This window comes from Crotalus tigris, unplaced genomic scaffold, assembly GCF_016545835.1.
Source record: "Crotalus tigris isolate CLP2741 ecotype Arizona unplaced genomic scaffold, ASM1654583v1 scf7180000019767.335678, whole genome shotgun sequence".
In the NCBI taxonomy this organism is placed as follows: domain Eukaryota; kingdom Metazoa; phylum Chordata; class Lepidosauria; order Squamata; family Viperidae; genus Crotalus; species Crotalus tigris.
Genome location: NW_024097702.1, coordinates 56,275 through 77,405, shown reverse-complemented (window position 1 = coordinate 77,405; position 21,131 = coordinate 56,275). Strand labels below are relative to the sequence as shown.

General features: G+C 42.5%; 1 protein-coding gene across 1 annotated transcript in view; it reads right to left on the bottom strand.

Moving 5' to 3' along the window:
- The window catches only part of CRHR2 (corticotropin releasing hormone receptor 2), a 117,181-nt gene that overhangs the window by 48,292 nt on the left and 47,758 nt on the right, over positions 1 to 21,131 (bottom strand). Inside the window, exon 3 of the mRNA XM_039364508.1 lies at positions 8,408 to 8,493. Within this exon, the coding sequence (XP_039220442.1) occupies positions 8,408 to 8,493 (86 nt within the window). The remainder of the gene's footprint in view (positions 1 to 8,407; positions 8,494 to 21,131) is intronic.

Below are 21,131 nucleotides of genomic sequence, written 5' to 3'. Positions count from 1 at the left end.
CTGTATCTGAGTCCATCCATCTTGCCACTGGTCATTCTCGTCTTTGCTTTCCTTCCATCTTTCCCAGCATCAGGGCCCTGTCCAGACAGCTGGCTCTCCAAATTAGGACAATCTGAGTTTAGTCATTTGTGTCTTGAGTGAGAGAACCAGATTATTACATTCACTTACTTTCATATTTGAATGGACTTTTATTTTCATCTTTCTGAGCCAGTGTTCACACCAAAAGTTTTTTGTTTAGAATTTGCAATTCCTGAATTTTGGAAGTAAACCTTCTCCAAGATGATCTGTACCCAACTGAGCCTTTCAGCTCTTCCAACAGTGTCTCCATCACCACGTTCCATCTTGTTTCTGGTTTCCCCTTCTTTTCTTTCCTTCCAACATTCCCATCATTATGGATTTCTACAGAGTTAGATCTTCATTCTGAATGATTATGTGCCACCATGTTGGTGCTGCTGCTGCTGCTGCTTCTTCTTCTTCTTCTTCTTCTTCTTCTTCTTCTTCTTCTTCTTCTTCTTCTTCTTCTTCTTCTTCTTCTTCTTCTTCTTCTTCTTCTTCTTCTTCTTCTTCTTCTTCTTCTTCTTCTTCTTCTTCTTCTTCTTCTCCTCCTCCTCCTCCTCCTCCTCCTCCTCTTCCTCTTTTCTTCCATCTTTCCCAGTATTATTGGCTTCTCAAGGAAGATAGGTCTTTGTATTGATTGATTGGTGGTAAGCCACTATCCATGATGTGTCCACACTAATAACCTGATAGACTAATCTTCCCCTGGATTATCTGTTCTCAACTGATCCTTCACATATTCCATTGGTGCCTCCCATCTCCACTGTAACCAATGTAAGTCCATTCACCTTCTGCTTGGTTGCCCCTTCTTCTTTTTCCTTTGATCTTTTCCACTATCGTGGTCTTTCTCAGCATGCTAAATCTTTACATTGAATGAATTGGATGCCATCAAGTTGGTGACTCTTAGTGACCACTGGCTCTTCTGATCTTCCAGGGGTTCCACCATCGTCACAACCATAACTGGGTCCATTCACTCTACTGCTGGTTATCCTCTTCTTCTCTTTCCTTCTACCTTCCTCAGCTTTGAGGTCTTCTCCAGAGAACTGGATCTTCACGTCATGTGTCCAAAGTAGGATAATTTGAGCCTGGTCATTTGTGCCTCAAGGGAGAATCCATGGGTTGATTTCTTTAATGATTCTTTGGACACACCAATCAGAATTGTTCCTCAAGAGGAACCATTCAATCACTGAATTTGGCATGGCTATTTTAAAACTGCAGCAGACGGAAGCTGCATCTGTGCCTCCGTGCACTTTGAAGCATCCTTCTGCTTTTGATCCTAATAAGCTACAAAGCACAATTTACCCAGGAAAATGAATGTCTGAGTTGGATAATAATAGTAACAATCTATTTGCATATCATTTCTATGGATGTTTTTGTTACAGAGAGTTGGAATGTTAACAGAGAACATGCGTGCCCTCATCAAAATAATCTAGAAACGCTTTATTTCTGTCTCTAGACATTAAATTATATTTATACAAATTCAGGAGATGGATGGGAATAAATGCTGCTTTTAAAAATTCAGAGATAACAAGTTTTTCTGGCAACAAGTCAGCTTATGCAATGTATGCCAACTCTTAAGATTAACAACTAATAAACTGCAATAAAAGGTCATTCTAAATAGAAAAAAGAAACCTGAGCTTTAATCAAAGATGAGATTTCTGACAATTGTTTGGCTATAAATGCATCTGAACTCTAAAACACTCAGGGAATATTCCATGTTTGATATTTATCAAGCCCTTTTAGCAAATCCGAAGGGCAAAAGAACTAACAAACGAAATCGTGAGTACCTTTCAAACTGAGATAACTTTTGGGAACATTTCCAGTTTAAGGACTGTCTAGCTGGAGAGGACATTCAACACCCCAGGGACGAGAGGTTTTGGAAAAGAGGCACTCAACGTTTGGCAACACTCACAATGCAATCAAAGAGATTTAAGAATAGATTCAACCCCAGGTGCGGTTGAAAAACCGCACAAAAACCTGGAAATCTCCACGCGGGGACCACACTTGCTCATTGTCAGATAGATCTTCAACACAATCTCTTCGGCTCACTCAATAACCTTGACTGAATTATTATTAGACATTTTTATCCTGCCTTTATTAACTTATGTGCAGCTAGTCCTTGACTTACAACAGTTCATTTGGTAACTATTCAAAGTTAACAACTATTCAAAGTTAACAAAAAAGTGACTTGTGACCATTTTCCACACTTATGACCATTGCAGTATCCCCATGGTCACGTGATCAAAACTCAGACGCTTGGCAACTGACTCATACTTATGACGGTCACAGAGTACCGGGGTCGTGTGATCCCCTTTTGTGACCTTTTGACAAGCAAAGTCAATGGAGAAGACAGATTCGCTTTACAACCATTTTACTAAATTAACTACAGTGTGTCTCTTGGCAACTCTGGCAAAATGGTCGTAAAATGGGGCAAAACTCACTTAGCAACAGAAATGTTGGGATCAATTGTCGTCCTAAGTTTAGGACTATCTAGAGCTTAAAAGTGGCAAACACATATAATACTCCTCACTCATCCTCTTTTTTTGTTGTTAATTGCAAAGTCATGTCCGACCCATCGCGACCCCATGGACAACGTTCCTCCAGGTCAGTGGTTCTCAACCTTTTTAATGCCGTGACCCCCAGCTGGTCGTAAGTCGAGGACTACTCAACCGGTCGTAAGTCGCGGACTACTTAACTGGTGCAGCACTGTTTGTAGAATGGGACTTTTGGCGGGCTTAGCAGGGCAGAGACAGCCTGGACAATTCCTATTGGCTTTTGAAAGCCAAAAGAATTAGACTCTATTCAAGAGAGTCTATTCTATTGGCTTTCAAAAGCCAATAGAATAAAAGGGAGTAGCACAGCTAAGGAAAAGGGGGAAAAATGGCAGACTGCGTTGTTTGGCGACCCCCGTGAAATGGTCGTTCGACCCCAAATGGGGTCCCGACCCACAGGTTGAGAACCATTGCTCCAGGTCTTCCTGTCCTCTACCATCTTCTGGAGTCCATTTAAGTTCACACCTCCTGCTTCAGTGACTCCATCCAGCCATCTCATTCTCTGTCGTCCCCTTCTTCTATTGCCCTCAATCTTTCCCAGCATTAGGTCCTTCTCCAGTGAGTCCTTCCTTCTCATTAGGTGTCCAAAGTATTTGAGTTTCAACTTCAGGATCTGGCCTTCTAAAGAGCAGTCGGGGTTGATCTCTTCTAGGACTGACCGGTTTGAACGCCTTGCAGTCCAAGGGACTCGCAGGAGTCTTCTCCAGCACCATAGTTCAAAGGCCTCAATTCTTTTGCGCTCAGCCTTTCTTATGGTCCAACTTTCACAGCCATACATTGCAACTGGGAAAAACATGGCCTGGACTATACGCACTTTTGTTGGCAGGGTGATGTCTCTGCTTTTTAGAATGCTGTTTAGATTTGCCATAGCTTTCCTCCCCAGGAGCAAGCGTCTTTTAATTTCTTGGCTGCAGTCCCCATCTGAGGTGATCTTTGAGCCCAGAAAAATAAAATCTGTCACTACCTCCATTTTTCCCCATCTATTTGCCAGGAATTGAGAGGGCCGGATGCCATGATTTTGGTTTTCTTAATGTTGAGTTTCAAGCCAACTTTTGCACTCTCCTCCTTCACCTGCATCAAGAGGCTCTTTAGTTCCTCTTCACTTTCTGCCATTAGCGTAGTATCATCTGCATATCTTAGGTTGTTGATATTTCTCCCGGCAATCTTAATTCCAACTTTTGTTTCATCTAGCCCTGCCTTTCTCATGATGTGCTCTGCATATAAGTTAAATATCTTCTTTTACCCCGCACCAAAACCCTTTTGAGGTGGGCTGGACTGAAAGAGAGGGGTTGGCTCAAACTTATCCAACCGGTTTTCATGCCTAAAGTGGGACTAAAACTCACCATCTCCTGCTGATTAGTCAAAATGCAACTAGCCCGCTATACCATTGATCCCTTCACGAAGTTTAAGATGGTTCCCTACCCCCCCCCCCCGTATTTTGTTACATGAAAATAATTTCATAAATACTACTTTAGCTAATGGTACCACAAACAAATAATTAATAATAATGAAAGATGTAATATTTAAAATTTGAAAAATGTAATATTTAATATACTGCTATTCTTCAACATATGACTGCAACCGGAACCATGATCTTTGTTTTTAAGCAAGATAGTTGTTAAATCAGTTATGCTAACTTTCATGACTTTTATTTCTATGGTTGTTAAGCAAATCACTGCAGTGAATTATAAGGTTGTTAAGTGAGTCCAGCTTCGTCCATCAACCCGGCAGAGAAGGTAAACAAAATGGAGATCACATGACCTGGAAGGCTGCAATTGTCGTAAATAACACTGCGGTTGCTAAGCACCCAAATTTGATCATTTGATTTTTTTTCCAGTTGAGTTTGAGTGCTAACAAGAGCACTGACTGATTTAGGTAGTCCTCGATTTATGACCACAATTGAGTCCAAAATTTCCATTGCTAAACAAGACAATTGTTAAGTGAGTTCTGCCCCATTTTACAACCTTTCCAGCCACAGTTGTTAAGTGAATCACTGCAGTTGTGTAGTTAGTCACATGGTTGCTAAGTGAATCTGGCTTCCCCCATTGACTTTGCTTGTCAAAGGTTGCAAAAGGGATCATGTGACCCCGGGACGTTGCAACCATCATAAGTACATGCCAGTTGCCAAGGAGCCAAACTTTGATCATGTGACCATGGGGATGATGTAATGTTCGTTAAGTGTAAAAAATATTCATAAGTCACTTTTTCAGTGTCTTTGTAACTTGGAACGGGTATTAAATGTAAAGTTGTATGTTGAGGACCACCTGTATTTGTTTGGACATTGGTGAATTTTAGCTACAAGGTTACAGGTTCAGTCTGTTCCCATAGACCAGGGTCTTCAGACTTGGCCCTTTTATGATTTGTGGACTTCATCTCCCAGAATTTCTCAGCCAGCGGGCCTGTCTGAGGAATTCTGGGAGTTGAAGTCCACAAGTCATAAAAGAGCCAAGTTTGAAGACCCCTGCTTGTGGACTTCAACTCCGAGAATTCCTTAGCCAGGCACTCTGGCTGGCTAATTCTGGGAGTTGAAGTCCACGTCATAAAAGGGCCAAGTTTGAAGACCCCTGCCATAGACCCTCAGCCATTTATTGACCTCTTCGATAGACCCATCAACTCTTAGGGTTTGATACTGACCACTTCGGAGAACTTTGATTATGAGGATCATTATGTTTCTGTATCTTTCTTTCTCCCAGTTACCGTATATGCCGGCGTACAAGGCGACCCGGCGTATAAGACGACCCCCATCTTTATTGCCGGGCTGCATTCCTAGAACGTCGTCTTATACACCGGAAACTACCAGTATTTCCAGCGTATAAGACAACTTGGCATATAAGACGACCCCCATCTTTGGTGCCGATTTTAGCGCTCGCGGAAGTCGCCTTATATGCCGGCATATATGGTAGTTGCATTCATATAATATTAGATCAATCAATCAGATTAGATGGGATCTTGGAGATCTTCTAGTCCAGCCCCCTGCTCAAGCAGAAGACCTTATACCATTTCAGACAGGTGGCTGTCCAGTTTCTTCTTAAAAAGCTCCAATGATGGAGCACTCACAACTTCTAGAGACAAGTAATTCCATTGGTTAATTGTCCTCACTGTTAGGAAGTTTCTCCTTAGTTCCAAGTTGCTTCTCTCCTTGATTAGTTTCCATCCATTGTTTCTTGTCCTGCTCTCTGGTGCTTTGGAAAATTAGTTCCTTTGTGGCAGCCCCTCAGATACTGGAATACTGTTATCATGTCACCCGTCCTTTTTTTCTCTCTAAACTAGCTATACCCAAATCCTGCATATGTTTTAGTCTCCAGGCCTTTAATCATTTTAGTTGCTCTTCTCTGCACTTTTTCCAAAGCCTCAACTCTTTTTCATGTGGTGCCCAATTAAAGATCCAGCAATCAATTTAAAGATTAATTTAATTCAATTAAATCAATTAAAGATTCAGCAGGCTGTGCAAAATAAAAATGGTGATTATTTTCAGGGGAAGTCAGATCTCAACCTCTAAGTATTTTTTAAGAACTGTAGGATCTGTACTCTTGAAGTCCAAAGAGAAAGTTCACATTTTCTTTTGATTAGATTACATTAGATAGATTAGACAACCTTTATTGTCATTTTTTTCCCCTGTGGGCACAACGGCACACATTAAAAATGAAATTGAGTTGCTTGCTCTCAAGTGTATACATACATAACACACATTTAAAACATGCTATATACAACATATGTATAGACCTAAATCCTTATGTATAAGTAACATATAAATATTAATCACATATTTTCGCCTTGTTGTGTAATTGTAATTGTTCAATTTATTTTTCATCGTTCCTAGCAGGAGCACTTAGGTGATGCGGTCATACCTAAGATGCTCAGTGCAGACACCTCATCAAAGGCACATCATTGTTTACATAAAGCGGGCACAGCAGTGCCTGCATTTTCTGCGTCGCATGAGAAAAGCACAGAGGGACGATCAAGAGCATCCTGTCATATTGCATTATTGCAGAGGTCCCCAACCTATGGGTTGTGATACCCAACCTATGGCTTCTTGGCCACTGGGCCATGTAAGTGGCTGGCCAGTGTGGGTGTGCATCTGTGTGCATGCACCTTTCCTTGTGCTGGCGCTAGCTGAGCCGCAAGCCTCTCGCCGGCACTAGTTGAGTAACAAGACTCTCACCGGTGCTAGCCGAGGCACAAGTCTCTTGCTGGCGCTAGTTGAGCTGCAAGCTGTGTGCCGGGGCTAGCTGAGCCACGAGCCACATGCCAGCGCTAGCTGAAGCACAAGCCGGTGCTAGCCGAGCCGTGCGCTGGTGCTAGCAGCCCCATTTGCGGAGCGCATATGCTTATAGCCCCATTTGCACGCATATACACACAGCCACATTTGCCTCTGTGTGTATACGTGCATAAAGGTGCCTGCCCCTTCCGCCTGCATTATTGTCTGGTTTGGTAACATTACTGCTTCGGACAGGAAGGTGGCACAGGGAGTGGTGAGGATGGCTGAAAAGATAATTGGCAATGCCCTCCCTTCCATCCAGGACATGGCACATAAATGTTGCTTGAGCAGGGTCTGCAAGATTGTCGGGGACACTACACACCCTCTCTATGATTGCTTCCAGCTTTGTGGTATTCAAATACAGGGAGGTTTTTTTGTCATAGAACGCCCAGAACGGAGTTCCGGCACCTTTTTTGGTGCCTTGTAGGGCAGGCAAGACGGGTTGTATGACATGTATGAGTTCCGGCACTTTTTTTTTTACAAAAAAAAACAAAAAACCCCACTCTCTGTGTGTGTGTGTGTGTGTGTGTGTGTGTGTGTGTATTTTTTAAGAATGCTAAAAACAAAAAGGTGATTCCTGGGTAAACTCATGTTTAACTAGCAAAAATGCACGAACACCAAGAAATTATAAAACTATAAAAAAGTTTTAATGAGATAAAAGACCAAGCTTTTGCTGGCAGCTGTCAGCATCAGGGTAACTTCCAGTCGATGGGGGAAGCTATTTATGGATGTGGTGTTCTTTGCGCACGGCTCCTAGACCTTGTTATATATATATTTCAATAACACAAACTTCAATCTCCAGGAGAGATATAAACCAGTTGTTTATTGCTAAAAAGATATTTAAAAACAATAAAAACAATTATTTACAATGTTAAAAGAAACAACTTAGCTTTCGCTGGTCCCCTGCCAACATCCTCAGAGTGAAGCTCAGGGGGTGGGGAGATCTTTTTATACACCTTGCTGGTCTAACTGCAAGGTGTATAAAAAGAATCTCCCCACCCTGAGCCTCACTCTGAGGACGCTGGCAGGGGACCAGCGAAAGCTAAGTTGTTTCTTTTAACATTGTAAATAGTTGTTTTTATTGTTTTTAAATATCTTTTTAGCAATAAACAACTGGTTTATACCTCTCCTGGGATCAAAGTTTGTGTTATTGAACAAATATACCCGGGATTTGCATTTTTGCAGCTATCAAGGATATATATATATATATATATATATATATATTCTTTTGAGAGCGGGCAACAGATTTTTATTTTTAATGTGTGCCAGTGTATTCAGAGTAAAAAAATGCAGTAAAAGTTATCTTATGTCTGGTGCAAAAGATTTTGAATGTGAGGCTGCAACTAGCATCTTATAGATTTTGATTCTCTTTCTAGATGCGCCTGCTTAGAAAGTGTAGAAAAAAATTGAAGATGATGGGTGCAATCACATGATCAAAAGGGGCAAGGCTTTGATCCATCTTGGTGTCTTTGAGCCCACCTGAACACCACCTCCTCCCTCTTCCATCCAGCCAGGAAAACCAATCAATGGCAGATCAATGTACCTCTTCGTCAAGAATTGGTTCACACTGCGTGTAATTCACTTTGAAAGCCCACGTCCCGTTTTCCATGCATTCTCGATATGCATTTCCTAAGGGGAGGAAAGAAACACAACAGAAACATTAAGCCAGCTTCCAAACAAAATAACACAACTCTGACTTAAAACAAAATAAAAGTCTGAAATATAAAAAACAGCCCTGCCCTCACTCGGAAGCTTTGCCAAGGGGCTGCAAATATGACAAAATAATTGTAATTTTCTGCCAAAGTGACATTGATCACATATGCACTGGGGGAAAGGGATGTGAGCAAAGACCTTGAGCCAATATTTCAAAAATCTGAAACAGGGAGAAAATGCACCATGCTTCATATTGAGATAATTTCTCAAATATGTAAAGATATGCCTTGACTTACAACTGCAAATGGGATCTGAATTTCCATTGCTGATCAAGGTGGTTGTTAAATGAATCATGCCCTATTTTATGATCTTTTTTACCATGGTTGTTAAGTGGATCACACTGTCGTTAAATGAATGCAGCTTCCCATGACTTTGCTTGTCAGAAGCTTGCAAACAGCAATCACATGTCTCTAGAATGTTGAAAGTGTCATTAAGTACATGTCTGTTTCCAAGCACCCAAATTTTTGACCATGTGACTGGAAGGATTCTACAATGGTCATACATGCGAGGACTGGTTGTAAGTCACTTTTCTCAATGCCACTTTAACTCCGAATGGTTATAAGTTGAGGACTACATGTATGACAGTGTAATGAGACCCAGTGCTGTTGTTAACTTTGAACGGTCACTAAATGAATGGTTGTAAAGCAAGGACGACCTGTATACTTTCTTTTAAAGGAGAATGAGCCAGCATCAGCTCTCTGCTTACATTTTGTTTGTGCTGCTATAATGCCATTTTGCCTTTTTTGACCCTCTCCTGTGAGGGTCTATCCTTCTGCAGACAGCTTTCAATAGAATCCATTTTTTCTGCCCATTTTCATTTTCTCCAGCCATGCATAATCATGAGCAATGCAGAGAAACTGTTTTCTTGAATATTAGATTTACTGTAAAAGGTTCACATTTCCTAAATCATCTAGAGTTAGAAAAAATATAATTTGGGGAGATCAAAACTATACCTGTACAAGTGATGATGATGATGATGATGATGATGATGATAATAATAATAATAATAATAATAGTTGTGGGGCTTGTGTACTCTGAGGAAGATGAGAGCTATGCCAGAGGTTCAACCATACTGGACAGGTCTCATCAGAGGAGTCAGACAAAGAGTGTCTCTACCATAAAAAATATGGTGAGACGTAAATTTCAGAATGCCATACCGGCTCGGACGTCGCCCGGGTTAACAAGGTCCGCACTAGATATTGGAGTTCCTGGATATCTGGTGAAAAATGGGTTACAGGACTCAGGACTGTTGGCTGAGCAACCAGGGCCAGCAGCTGCAGAACTACTGGAAGAAAAGGTGTTTACCCGTCGCAGATACACAGTGATGAAAACAAAGAAATAATGATCTGTTACTACAGATCAAGTCCAACAAGAAGAGGATATCTAAAACGAATGCACCAGTTCTAGAAAGAACAACATCCAGAATCAGAAATAACAGAACAGAGACTAGCAGATCAACGCCGATTTATAACACGAAATAAAGTATTCACAGAAACAGAATTGGACGAACTGCAAAGGTTTACCCAGGGCAAAGAAATCAAAGCCTTACCAGAAGTAATCCAGAATGTAGAGGCAAACCAGGGGGAGTTGGCAGTGAAGGAATCCAGCAGAGATATACAACTGTTCTCATTTGGAAACCAGGCACCTCTTCCTCAGAAAGAACAAAACCCTCTAACTAAAGAAATAAAAGAATTGAAACAAAGAATAACTGAGCATCTAGAACAGCACAAAAACAACAGAATAAGGCTACCTGCATTGAAGCTTGTTCCAAAGAAACAGCTAGCACAAGCATTAAAAGATGCAAATATTGCAATATCAAGTATAAGCACCAATTCACTGCAAGAAACAAACCAACTAATGTACAGCACAGCTGCAGTTATAACAGAATACCTGGGATGCAAAATCAACAAAGAAGAAAAACAAACAAACAGTGCACCAGAAAAATGGAAGGTTAGACTAGAAAATAAGATCAGCAAGTTAAGATCACATGCAAGCAAGCTAGAACAGATGAAAGAAAAGAAGCTGAAGAACAAGAAGATCAAAGAATACCTAATCAAGAAATACCACTTAGAAACAAGGAAAATCAAGGAAGCACTGGAAATAATAAAGCAACAAATAACAGCTATAGCCAGGAAAGTCAGTAGATATGAAGCTCGAATTGCAAACTATAGGCAGAACCTCCAATTTCAATCCAATCAGAAACGTTTCTACCAATCCATCAATGGAGAAACTGCAAGGAATCAGTCAGTACCTGACAAGGAAGAAACAGTGCAGTTCTGGAAGCAGATATGGGATAATCCAAAGAAATACAACAAGGATGCGGCTTGGTTAAAAGAGGTGGATGCAAATAAAACAGAAGTTGAAATGAAAGAACTAGTAATAACAACAAAAATGGTAGAAAAAAGAGCAAAGAAAATCAAAAATTGGTCAGCACCAGGTGAAGATGAACTGCATGGGTTTTGGTTGAAACATCTAACTGTTATACACCCACTCATTGCCAACAATTCAACAATATACTACAAGGAGGAGAAATTGAAAAGTGGCTAACAACTGGGAAAACCTACCTAATAATGAAAAATCCAGCAAAAGGGGCAACACCAGGTAACTACAGGCCAATTACCTGCTTACCAACAACTTTCAAATTACTAACTGGTGTGGTAGCTGATGCAGTACAACAGCATCTAGTTGAAAACAATCTCTTTCCACCTGAGCAGAAAGGAAACCGCCCCAATAGCAGAGGAACAAAAGATCAACTCCTAATAGACAAAATGATCTTGGAAAACTGCAAGAGAAGGAAGACCAACCTGAATGTGGCATGGATTGACTACAAAAAGGCATTTGACTCTCTGCCACATGATTGGATAATAAAGTGCCTAGAAATAACAGGAGTCAGTAGAAACATCAGAAAATTTGTGCAAAGATCGATGGCACAATGGAAGACACAGTTGCAGATCAATGGTGAGAGGCTGGGAGAGGTTAATATCAAGAGAGGAATATTTCAAGGAGATTCATTATCACCATTACTATTTGTTATTGCACTGTTTCCTCTGTCAACAATACTGAATAACTCAGGACATGGCTATCAAACATCAAAAACATCTGCCAGACTATCCCACCTCCTTTACATGGATGATCTGAAGCTGTATGGAAAAACATCATCTGAAATAGAATCGCTGCTCAACACTGTCCGTATATATAGCCAAGATATTGTAATGGAGTTTGGCTTGGACAAATGTGCCACACTTACTATCAAACAAGGAAAAATAGTGAAAACTGAAGGAATCAAGATGCCCCACGAAAATAACATTAAGAGTCTGGATGAGGAAGAGTACTACAAATACTTGGGTATCCTTCAAGCTGACAACATCAAGCACACTGAAGTCAAGAAAAAGATTAGAGGTGAATACATCAAGAGAGTGAAGAAGATCTTAAAATCCAAACTCAATGGAGGAAATACCATAAAGGCAATCAACACCTGGGCAATCCCAGTCATTAGGTACACAGCTGGAATAGTGGACTGGACTCAAGCAGAACTAAAAGCAATGGATAGGCAGACCAGAAAAATAATGACAATGAATCATGCCCTTCATCCACGCAGTGACATTGATAGACTTTATCTACCAAGGCAAATAGGTGGGCGTGGAATGCTACAAGTACATCAGATGGTTGAAGAAGAAAAAATGGCTTTGGAAGAATATCTGAAGAACAATGATGAAGATGCACTGAAATTAGTATATCAGGAAGGCTTACTAACTACTGGAGAGACCAAACTGGCCTACAAGAAAGACCAAATGAAGAACAGAATAGAGGCATGGGAAGACAAAGCACTACATGGCCAATACATGAAAAAAATAGCTGGGAAAGCAGATAATAATAAGACCTGGCAATGGCTAAGAGCAGGAAAATTGAAGAAAGAGACCGAGGGACTAATTCTGGCTGCACAAGACCAAGCCTTAAGGACAAATGCATACAAAGTCAAAATTGAGAAGACAGCAACAGACAGTAAGTGCCGCCTATGCAAAGAAGCTGAAGAAACAGTGGACCACTTGGTAAGCTGTTGCAAGAAGATTGCACAGACTGATTACAAGCAGCGGCATGACAAAGTAGCAACAATGGTGCATTGGAAGATCTGCAAAAAATATCATTTGCCTGTAAGCAAAAACTGGTGGGATCATAAAATAGAGAAAGTCATAGAAAATGATAAAATTAAACTGCTCTGGGACTTCAGAATTCAAACAGACAAGCACCTGCAACATAACACCCCAGACTTAACAATTGTCGATAAGAAAGACAAAAAAGTCTGGATAGTGGACGTGGCAGTGCCTGGAGATAGCAGAATAGAAGAGAAAGAACTGGAGAAGATAACAAAATACAAAGACCTACAAATAGAAATAGAAAGACTGTGGCAAAAGCAAGCAAGGGTAGTACCAATAGTCATAGGCTCCTTGGGTGCAATCCCAAAACAACTGGAGCACCACTTGAACACCATTGGCATTGACAAATTCGCTATTAGTCAATTGCAAAAGGCGGCCTTACTAGGAACTGCTTCCATCCTGCGACGATACCTGTAATACCATCAAACATCCACATCTGCCTATCCCAGGTCCTGGGTAAGGACTCGATAGGTAGACAAAATGCCAAATCCAGTCTGAACATCTGGCTGACTGTGCGATGATCCATAATAGTATAATATCAGGAAGGCTTACTGATTACTGGAGAAACCAAACTGGCCCACAAGAGAGACCAAATGAAGAACAGAATAGTGGCATGGGAAAACAAAGCACTACATTTATTTATTTATTTATTTTATTTATTTATGAGACTTATATACCTCTTTAAGTGTAAGCACTCTCTAAGCGGTGTACACCAGTAAGCAATGTATATATATATATATATTTACATTGCCCCCAACAATCTGGGTCCTCGTTTTACCTACCCCGGAAGGATGGAAGGCTGAGTCAACCTTGAGCCCGTGAGATTTGAACCGCTGACCTGCTGAACACAGTCAGCTAAAGTGGCCTGCAGTACTGCACTCTAACTGCTGCGCCACCTCGGCTCAATGTACATGGCCAGTACATTAAAAAAATAGCTGGGAAAGGAGATAACGTCCCAGGGCAGTTAAATTTTATCATTTTCTATGACTTTCTATATTTTATGATCCCATCAGTTTTTCTTACAAGCAAATGATATTTTTTGCAGATCTTCCAATGCACCATTGTTGCTACTTTGTCATGCCGCTGCTTGTAGTCAGTCTGTGTGATCTTCTTGCAGCAGCTTACCAGGTGGTCCACTGTTTCTTCAGCTTCTTTGCATAGGTGGCACTTACTGTCTGTTGCTGTCTTCTCAATTTTGACTTTATATGCATTTGTCCTTAAGGCTTGGTCTTGTGCAGCCAGAATTAGTCCTTCGGTCTCTTTCTTCAATTTTCCTGCTCTTAGCCATTGCCAGGTCTTGTTACTATCTGCTTTCCCAGCTATTTTTTTATAGAAAATGATAAAATTAAACTGCTCTGGGACTTTAGAATTCAAACAGACAAGCACCTGCAACATAACACCCCAGACTTAACAATTGTCGATAAGAAAGACAAAAAAGTCTGGATAGTAGACGTGGCAATGCCTGGAGACAGCAGAATAGACGAGAAAGAACTGGAGAAGATAACAAAATACAAAGACCTACAAATAGAAATACTGTGGCAAAAGCAAGCAAGGGTAGTACCAATAGTAATAGGCGCCTTGGGTGCAATCCCAAAACAACTGGAGCACCACTTGAACACCATTGGCATTGACAAATTCACTATTAGTCAATTGCAAAAGGCGGCCTTACTAGGAACTGCTTCCATCCTGCGACGATATCTGTAATACCATCAAACATCCACATTTTCCTATCCCAGATCCTTGATAAGGACTCGACAGGTAGAGAAAATACCAAATCCAGTCTGAACATCTGGCTGACTGTGCGATGATCCATAATAATGATGATGATAAAGTTGGAAGGGACCTTGGAGGTCATCAAGTCCAACCCCCTGCTCAGGCAGGAAACCCTATACCATTTCGGACAAATGGCTGTCCAGTTTCTTCTTAAAAACTTCCAGTGTTGGAGCATTCACTGCTTCTGGAGGCAGGTTGTTCCACTGGCTAATTGTTCTAACTGTCAGGAAGTTTCTCCTTAGTTCTAGATTGCTTCTCTCTTTGGTTAGTTTCCATCCATTGCTTCTTGTCCTGCCTTCAGGTGCTTTGGAATAGCTTGACTCCCTCTTCTTTGTGGCAGCCCCTGAGATATTGGAACACTGCTACCATGTCCCCGCTTCTCTTCATTAAACTAGACATACCCAATTCCAGCAATTATATACCCAGTTCCGTTCCTTATATGTTTTAGCCTCCAGTCCCCTAATCATCTTTGTTCCTCTTCTCTGTACTCTTTCTAGAATCTCAATATCCTTTTTACATCGTGGTGACCAAAAGTGGATGCAGCATTCCAAGTGTGGCCTTACCAAGACATTAAAGAGTGGTATTAATACTTCACGTGATCTTGATTCTATCCCTCTGTTAATGCAGCCTAGCACTGTGTTGGCCTTTTTGGCAGCTGCAGCCCACTACTGGCTCATATTTAAATGATTGTCCACTAGGACTCCGAGGTCCCTCTCACAGTTACTACTGTTGAGCAAGGTACCCCCTATACTATACCTGTACATTTGGTTTTTCTTGCCTAAAGGTAGAACCTTATTTTTTTTAACAGTGAATTTCATTTTGTTAGATAGCGCCCAGTGTTCAAGTCTGTCCAGATCCTCCTGTATCTTAAGCCTGTCTTCTGGAGTGTTGGCTGTTCCTGCCAGCTTGGTGTAGTCTGCAAATTTGATGAGTTCCCCATCTATCCCCTCGTCCAAATCATTGATGAAGATGTTGAAGAGCACTGGGCCCAGAACACAGCCCTGGGGCACCCCACTACACACTTCCCTCCATGTAGATGCGGTTCCATTGAGGACCACATGCCGAGTACAGATCCATCTGGTGGTGATGCTGTCTAACCCACATTTTTCTATCTTTTCAAATAGTAGGTTGTGGTCTACTTTATCAAATGCCTTACTGAAGTCCAAGTAAATTATGTCCACAGCATTCCTCTGATCCACTAATTTTGTCACTTGGTCAAAGAATGCAGTAAGATTTGTCTGGCATGATCTATTTTTGACAAACCCTTGTTGGCTTTTAGTAATGACTTTGCGAAACAGAGACATACAAACACACACACAAACACACACACACACTAGACAAGCATAAAATTATGATAATCGTGACATTTTAAAAAATTGAATTGTATCAATTGTTGTAATTGTTTAACCCATTTCTAAGTGACAGGACTTTTCTTTCCATCTAAGGAATTAATTTTTAAGCATCTGGCCCCCTCACCTTGTTTTGCCAGCAAAATAAAAAGCCTTAAATCCATTTCCTCAGTGATGAATATATTCATGTTGAAGGCAGACTATCTGTAATCTAATTTTTATTATGATTCACACAGATTCGAACAAGAAGGAGGTGGACTTTTCTTGAGGAAGAGAAAATAAATGATTTATTTTCTCCACAGAGGGTGGAATGGGGGTGAAGTAGAAATCAATGCTTATAGTTAGAATATAGTTTCTAATGGGAACAGTCTGGCTTTCTCTTTTGCCATTCCAGACAAGCAAATTCAAGTAGTCCTCAACTTATGACCAAACAGAGAACTAACCTAGAACTAAGGAGAAATTTCCTAATAGTGAAAGCAATCAACCAATGGAATAACTTAGCATCGGAAGTTGAGAGTGCTCCATCGCTGGAAGTTTTCAAGAAGAGATTGGACAGCCATTCATCTGGTCTCCTGCTTGGGCAGGGGGTTGGACTAGATGACCTCCAAGGTCCCTTCCAACTGTGTTATTCTATGTTCTATGTTCTACTTCCATTGCTATGCAGCATTCTTAAGTGAGTTGTGTCCGATTTTTGCCATGGTTTTAAGCAAATCCCTGTGGTTGTTAAGTGAATCACGCTGTCATTAAGCAAATCTGATCTCCCCATTTACTTTGCTTGTCACAAACCACCTGGGAAGGTCGCAAATGGCAGTCATGGGACAGAAGGATTCAGCAATCTCTTAACGACTGCCACATAAAAGGTAATAAAATTGGGCATGGTCACGCGGTGGCCTGCTTAACAACCAGCACAACTTACAATCATAATACCTGGTTCAATTACAGTCATAGATTGACTCTACTTGTTTTGAATGTTACTTAAGGAGCAAAAGACCAGGTAAGTTGCAGGTAGTCCTCAATTTGCAACCACAACTGAACCCAAATTTTCTGTTGCTAGACAAGACAGTTGTTAGGTGAGTTTTGCCCCCATTTTACGACCTTTCATGCCACAGTTGTTAAGTCAGCGGTTCTCAACCTGTGGGTTGGGACCCCATTTGGGGTCGAACAACCATTTCACAGGGGTTGCCAAACAACGCAGTCCGCCATTTTTTCCCCCTTTTCCTTAGCTGTGCTACTCCCTTTTAGTCTATTGGCTTTTGAAAGCCAATAGAATAGACTCTCTTGAATAGAGTCTAATTCCATTGGCTTTCAAAAGCCAATAGGAATTGTCCAGGCTGTCTCTGCCCTGCTGAGCCCGCCAAAAGTCCCATTCTGCAAACGGTGCTGCAAGTTGTCTGCAGCGAAGGTGAGCTGTCTGGAAGCTTCCACCCCTCCCTGCTGAGCAACTACTAAAAATGTAAGTAAAAGAGGGCCAGGGGTGGGAGGCCAGCGGGTGCAGGGAGGGTTGCTGGCGCGTGTGGGGCCCGGCGGGTGCCTTACCTCCCTTGGGCTGGCCCAGCTGGTGGCCCAGCTGGTGGTCGCCCTGCGCCCTTGCTGCCGCGTGCCATGGTGGCCCAGGAGTGCCTGGGCCTGCCTGCCGCCGCACCAAACGTGCGGTGGCCAAGGTAAGGCTAGCAGGGCAGCATCGGTTGCAGGGTGGGTTGCTGCTGCGCGTGGGGCCCAGCGGGTGCCTTACCTCCCTTGGGCTGGGCAAGCTGGTGGCCCAGCCGGTGGTCGGCCTGCGCCATCGCTGCCGCTTGCCAGCTACGCCTCGGCCGGCACAGGGGGCGGCACCACGTATGCACGGTGCTCCTGGGCCGAGACGGTTGCTGGCGACGGCCTGCGTGCACCCTTGGCCTGCCCAGCGTGTGCTCCAGCCGCAGGAGAGGAGGCGGAGCGTGCGCACCTCCTCCTGCCCCGCCCGCAGGGAAATACAGGTAGTCCTCGATTTACAACCACATGGTTGGGAGTCGCGGCATTAGGAAGGTTGAGAACCACTGTGTTAAGTGAATCCCTGCAGTTGTGAAGTGTAACATGGTTGTTAAGTGAATCTGGCTTCCCCATTGACTTTGCTTGTCAGAAGGTCGCAAAAGGAGATCTTATGACCCAAGTCATAAATACAAGTCAGTGGGCAAAATTTTGATCATGTGACCATGAGGATGTTGCACCGGTTATAAGTCCTGTTTGTGTCAGAGGCACAGTTTAAGACACTTCCGGGTTCAAAGATTAGCTGGTGACATCACTGTTGCCCAAGAGACGCCTGTGTGGTCCTCCTTTCACGTTCCCATCAAGGAGCTGGAGCGAAGAACATGAGCTCACCCTGCCATGCAGAGGCACCCGGGTCTCAAACGCGAGCTTGCTAGCCTCCAGCCCAGCGTCCTAACAACATGAACCACCACACTCCACAGTTGTGTAAAAAAATGATCATAGGTTCATACCCATAAAGCACAATATTTGTAGTTCCAGGTTGAGGCACCAAAGACACCTCATTTAAACCCTGATCATAAATCACTTTTTTCAGTGCCATTTGAATGGTCACTAAACAAATGGCTGTAATTCAAATCCTGTATTTCAAGTGACAGGATCTGACGTTCTCAACATCTCAATTCTTGCGGGAAAAAAGTCCACCCCAAGAAGCTTCCGATGTAAAACAAACAAGATTTAATCAGATCCACTCTTAGAATCTCTTAGAACATAATAGAGCTGGAGGGGACTTTTGAGGTCTTCTAATCCAACTCCCTACTCAAGCAAAAAACCCTATATCATTTCAGAAAGTGGCTGTCCAGTCTCTTCTTAAAAGCCTTCAGTGATGAAGCACCCACAGTTTTTGTTAGCAAGTTGTTCCACCGGTTAACTGTTAGGACAGTGGTTCTCAACCTGTGGGTCGGGACCCCATTTGGGGTCGAACGACCATTTCACGGGGGTCGCCAAACAATGCAGTCCGCCATTTTCCCCCCCTTTTCCTTAGCTGTGCTACTCCCTTTTATTCTATTGGCTTTTGAAAGCCAATAGAATAGACTCTCTTGAATAGAGTCTCATTCTATTGGCTTTCAAAAGCCAATAGGAATGGTCCAGGCTGTCTCTGCCCTGCTGAGCCCGCCAAAAGTCCCATTCTGCAAACGGTGCTGCAAGTTGTCTGCAGCGAAGGCGAGCTGTCTGGAAGTTTCCACCCCTCCCTGCTGAGCAACTACTAAAAATGTAAGGAAAAGAGGGCCAGGGGTGGGAGGTGGGAGGCCGGTGGGCGCAGGGAGGGTTGCTGGCATGCATGGGCCCGGCAGGTGCCTTACCTCCCTTGGGCTGGGCCAGCTGGTGGCCCAGCCGGTGGTCGGCCTGCGCCGTCTCTGCCGCTTGCCAGCTACGCCTCAGCCGGCACAGGGGGGCGGCACCACGCATACGCGGCGCTCCCGGGCAGGGAAAGTCCTCGACTTACAACCGGTTGGGGTCACGGCATTAAAAAGAGAACCACTGTGTTAGGAAGTTTCTCTTATTCCAAGCTGCTTCTCTCCTTGATTAGTTTTCCTCCATTGTTTCTTGTCTTCTGGTGCTTTGGAAAATAAATTGACCCCCTCTTCTTTGCAGCAGCCCCTCAAATACTGGACTACTGCTATCATGTCTCCCCTAGTCCTTATTTTCTCTAGACTGGCCAAACCCAATTCCTGCAACTGTTCTTCATAGGTTTTAGTCTCCAGGCATTTAATCATCTTAGTTGCTCTGCTCTGCACTTTTTCCAAAGTCTCAACATCTTTTTTGTAGTGTGGTGACCAAAACTGGATGCAGTTTTGACATTCTGATAAGCCCAAACTTCTCTGACTTGTTTTCGAGATGGCCCTTAGCCCTGACTGCAAAAAGGACCTTCCTTGCCAATTTGCAGCTCATACTTACTAACCAAATTTTATCAGTCCCAGAAAATAAATCCAAAGCTCTGGGCTTTAGCTGTATCTCCGGCAGGCGGGAAAGATGCTTACTTGCCTGTATTCCAGCAGCTGAAGGCCAGTCGTTTAAGAAGAGATGAATCCCAGTGGTAAATTTTAAATTATTGTGACATATTTTGCATTGTAGCCGCTTAGGACAAATCAAATTATGATTGAGAGATGTAGAAGCAGAAAGCACCAGGACCTAAGGGCTATGTGCCAATTATTTTCTGACCAGGGTTCATAGCTGGTCACCATAATTAAGGTGAAGAGACATGTTCTTAACTTTAGTTATGCATAGCTGAGAAAACAAGGCCGTAAACCTTGTTTATTGGGGGGATGAAACCACAAAATGTCTTGCAGACTAACATTGCCCATTAAAAATGTCCTTTCCAGTCCAGGGGCACCGGGGGCTGTTGACCCTCAAAGAGAAACAGTTGGTTGAAAGGAAGCTGGATGCGATCTAGCTTGGCTTCCTCTGGCTGTCTTGAGCAAAATGAAAGCTATTTTCTCATAAAAACATAATTTTAATAGTGGAATATCTGCGCAAGATGTGGCAATAGCCAGTGCTTAGAGACAGTTATAATTTAAATCATGCATAATCATAATATGGTCCCCTTCTTTGCATAGTTAAACCTTTTAAATCTGTCTAACTACTTATCTGTCTGTCTATTGCTCTCTCTCTCTCTAATCTATCCTGTCTGTCTGTCTGTCAGTCATTCAGTCAGTCAGTCAGTCAGTCTGTCTGTCTATATATCTAATCTATCAAGTCTGTCTATCTATCCATCCATCTATCCATCCGTATCCATCCATGTATCCAATCTATCTGTCTGTCTGTCTGTCTGTCTCTCTCTCTCTCTCCCTCCAGATCTATCAGCCTGACCTCAATACCTGGGAAGATCCTGGAAAAGATAATCAAACAACGAATCAACGAACACCTAGAGGCAAACAAAGTCATTACTAAAAGCCAACATGGGTTTGTCAAAAATAGATCATGCCAGACAAATCTTATTGCATTCTTTGACCAAGTGACAAAATTAGTGGATCAGAGGAATGCTGTGGACATAATTTACTTGGACTTCAGTAAGGCATTTGATAAAGTATATCACAACCTACTACTTGATAAGATAGAAAAATGTGGGGTAGAAAGAATCACCACCAGATGGATCCGTAACTGGCTGACCGGCTGTACTCAGCGAGTGGTCCTCAATGGAACTGCATCTATATGGAGGGAAGTGTGTAGTGGGGTGCCCCAGGGCTCTGTTCTGGGCCCAGTACTCTTCAACATCTTCATCAACGATTTGGATGAAGGGATAGATGGGGAACTCATC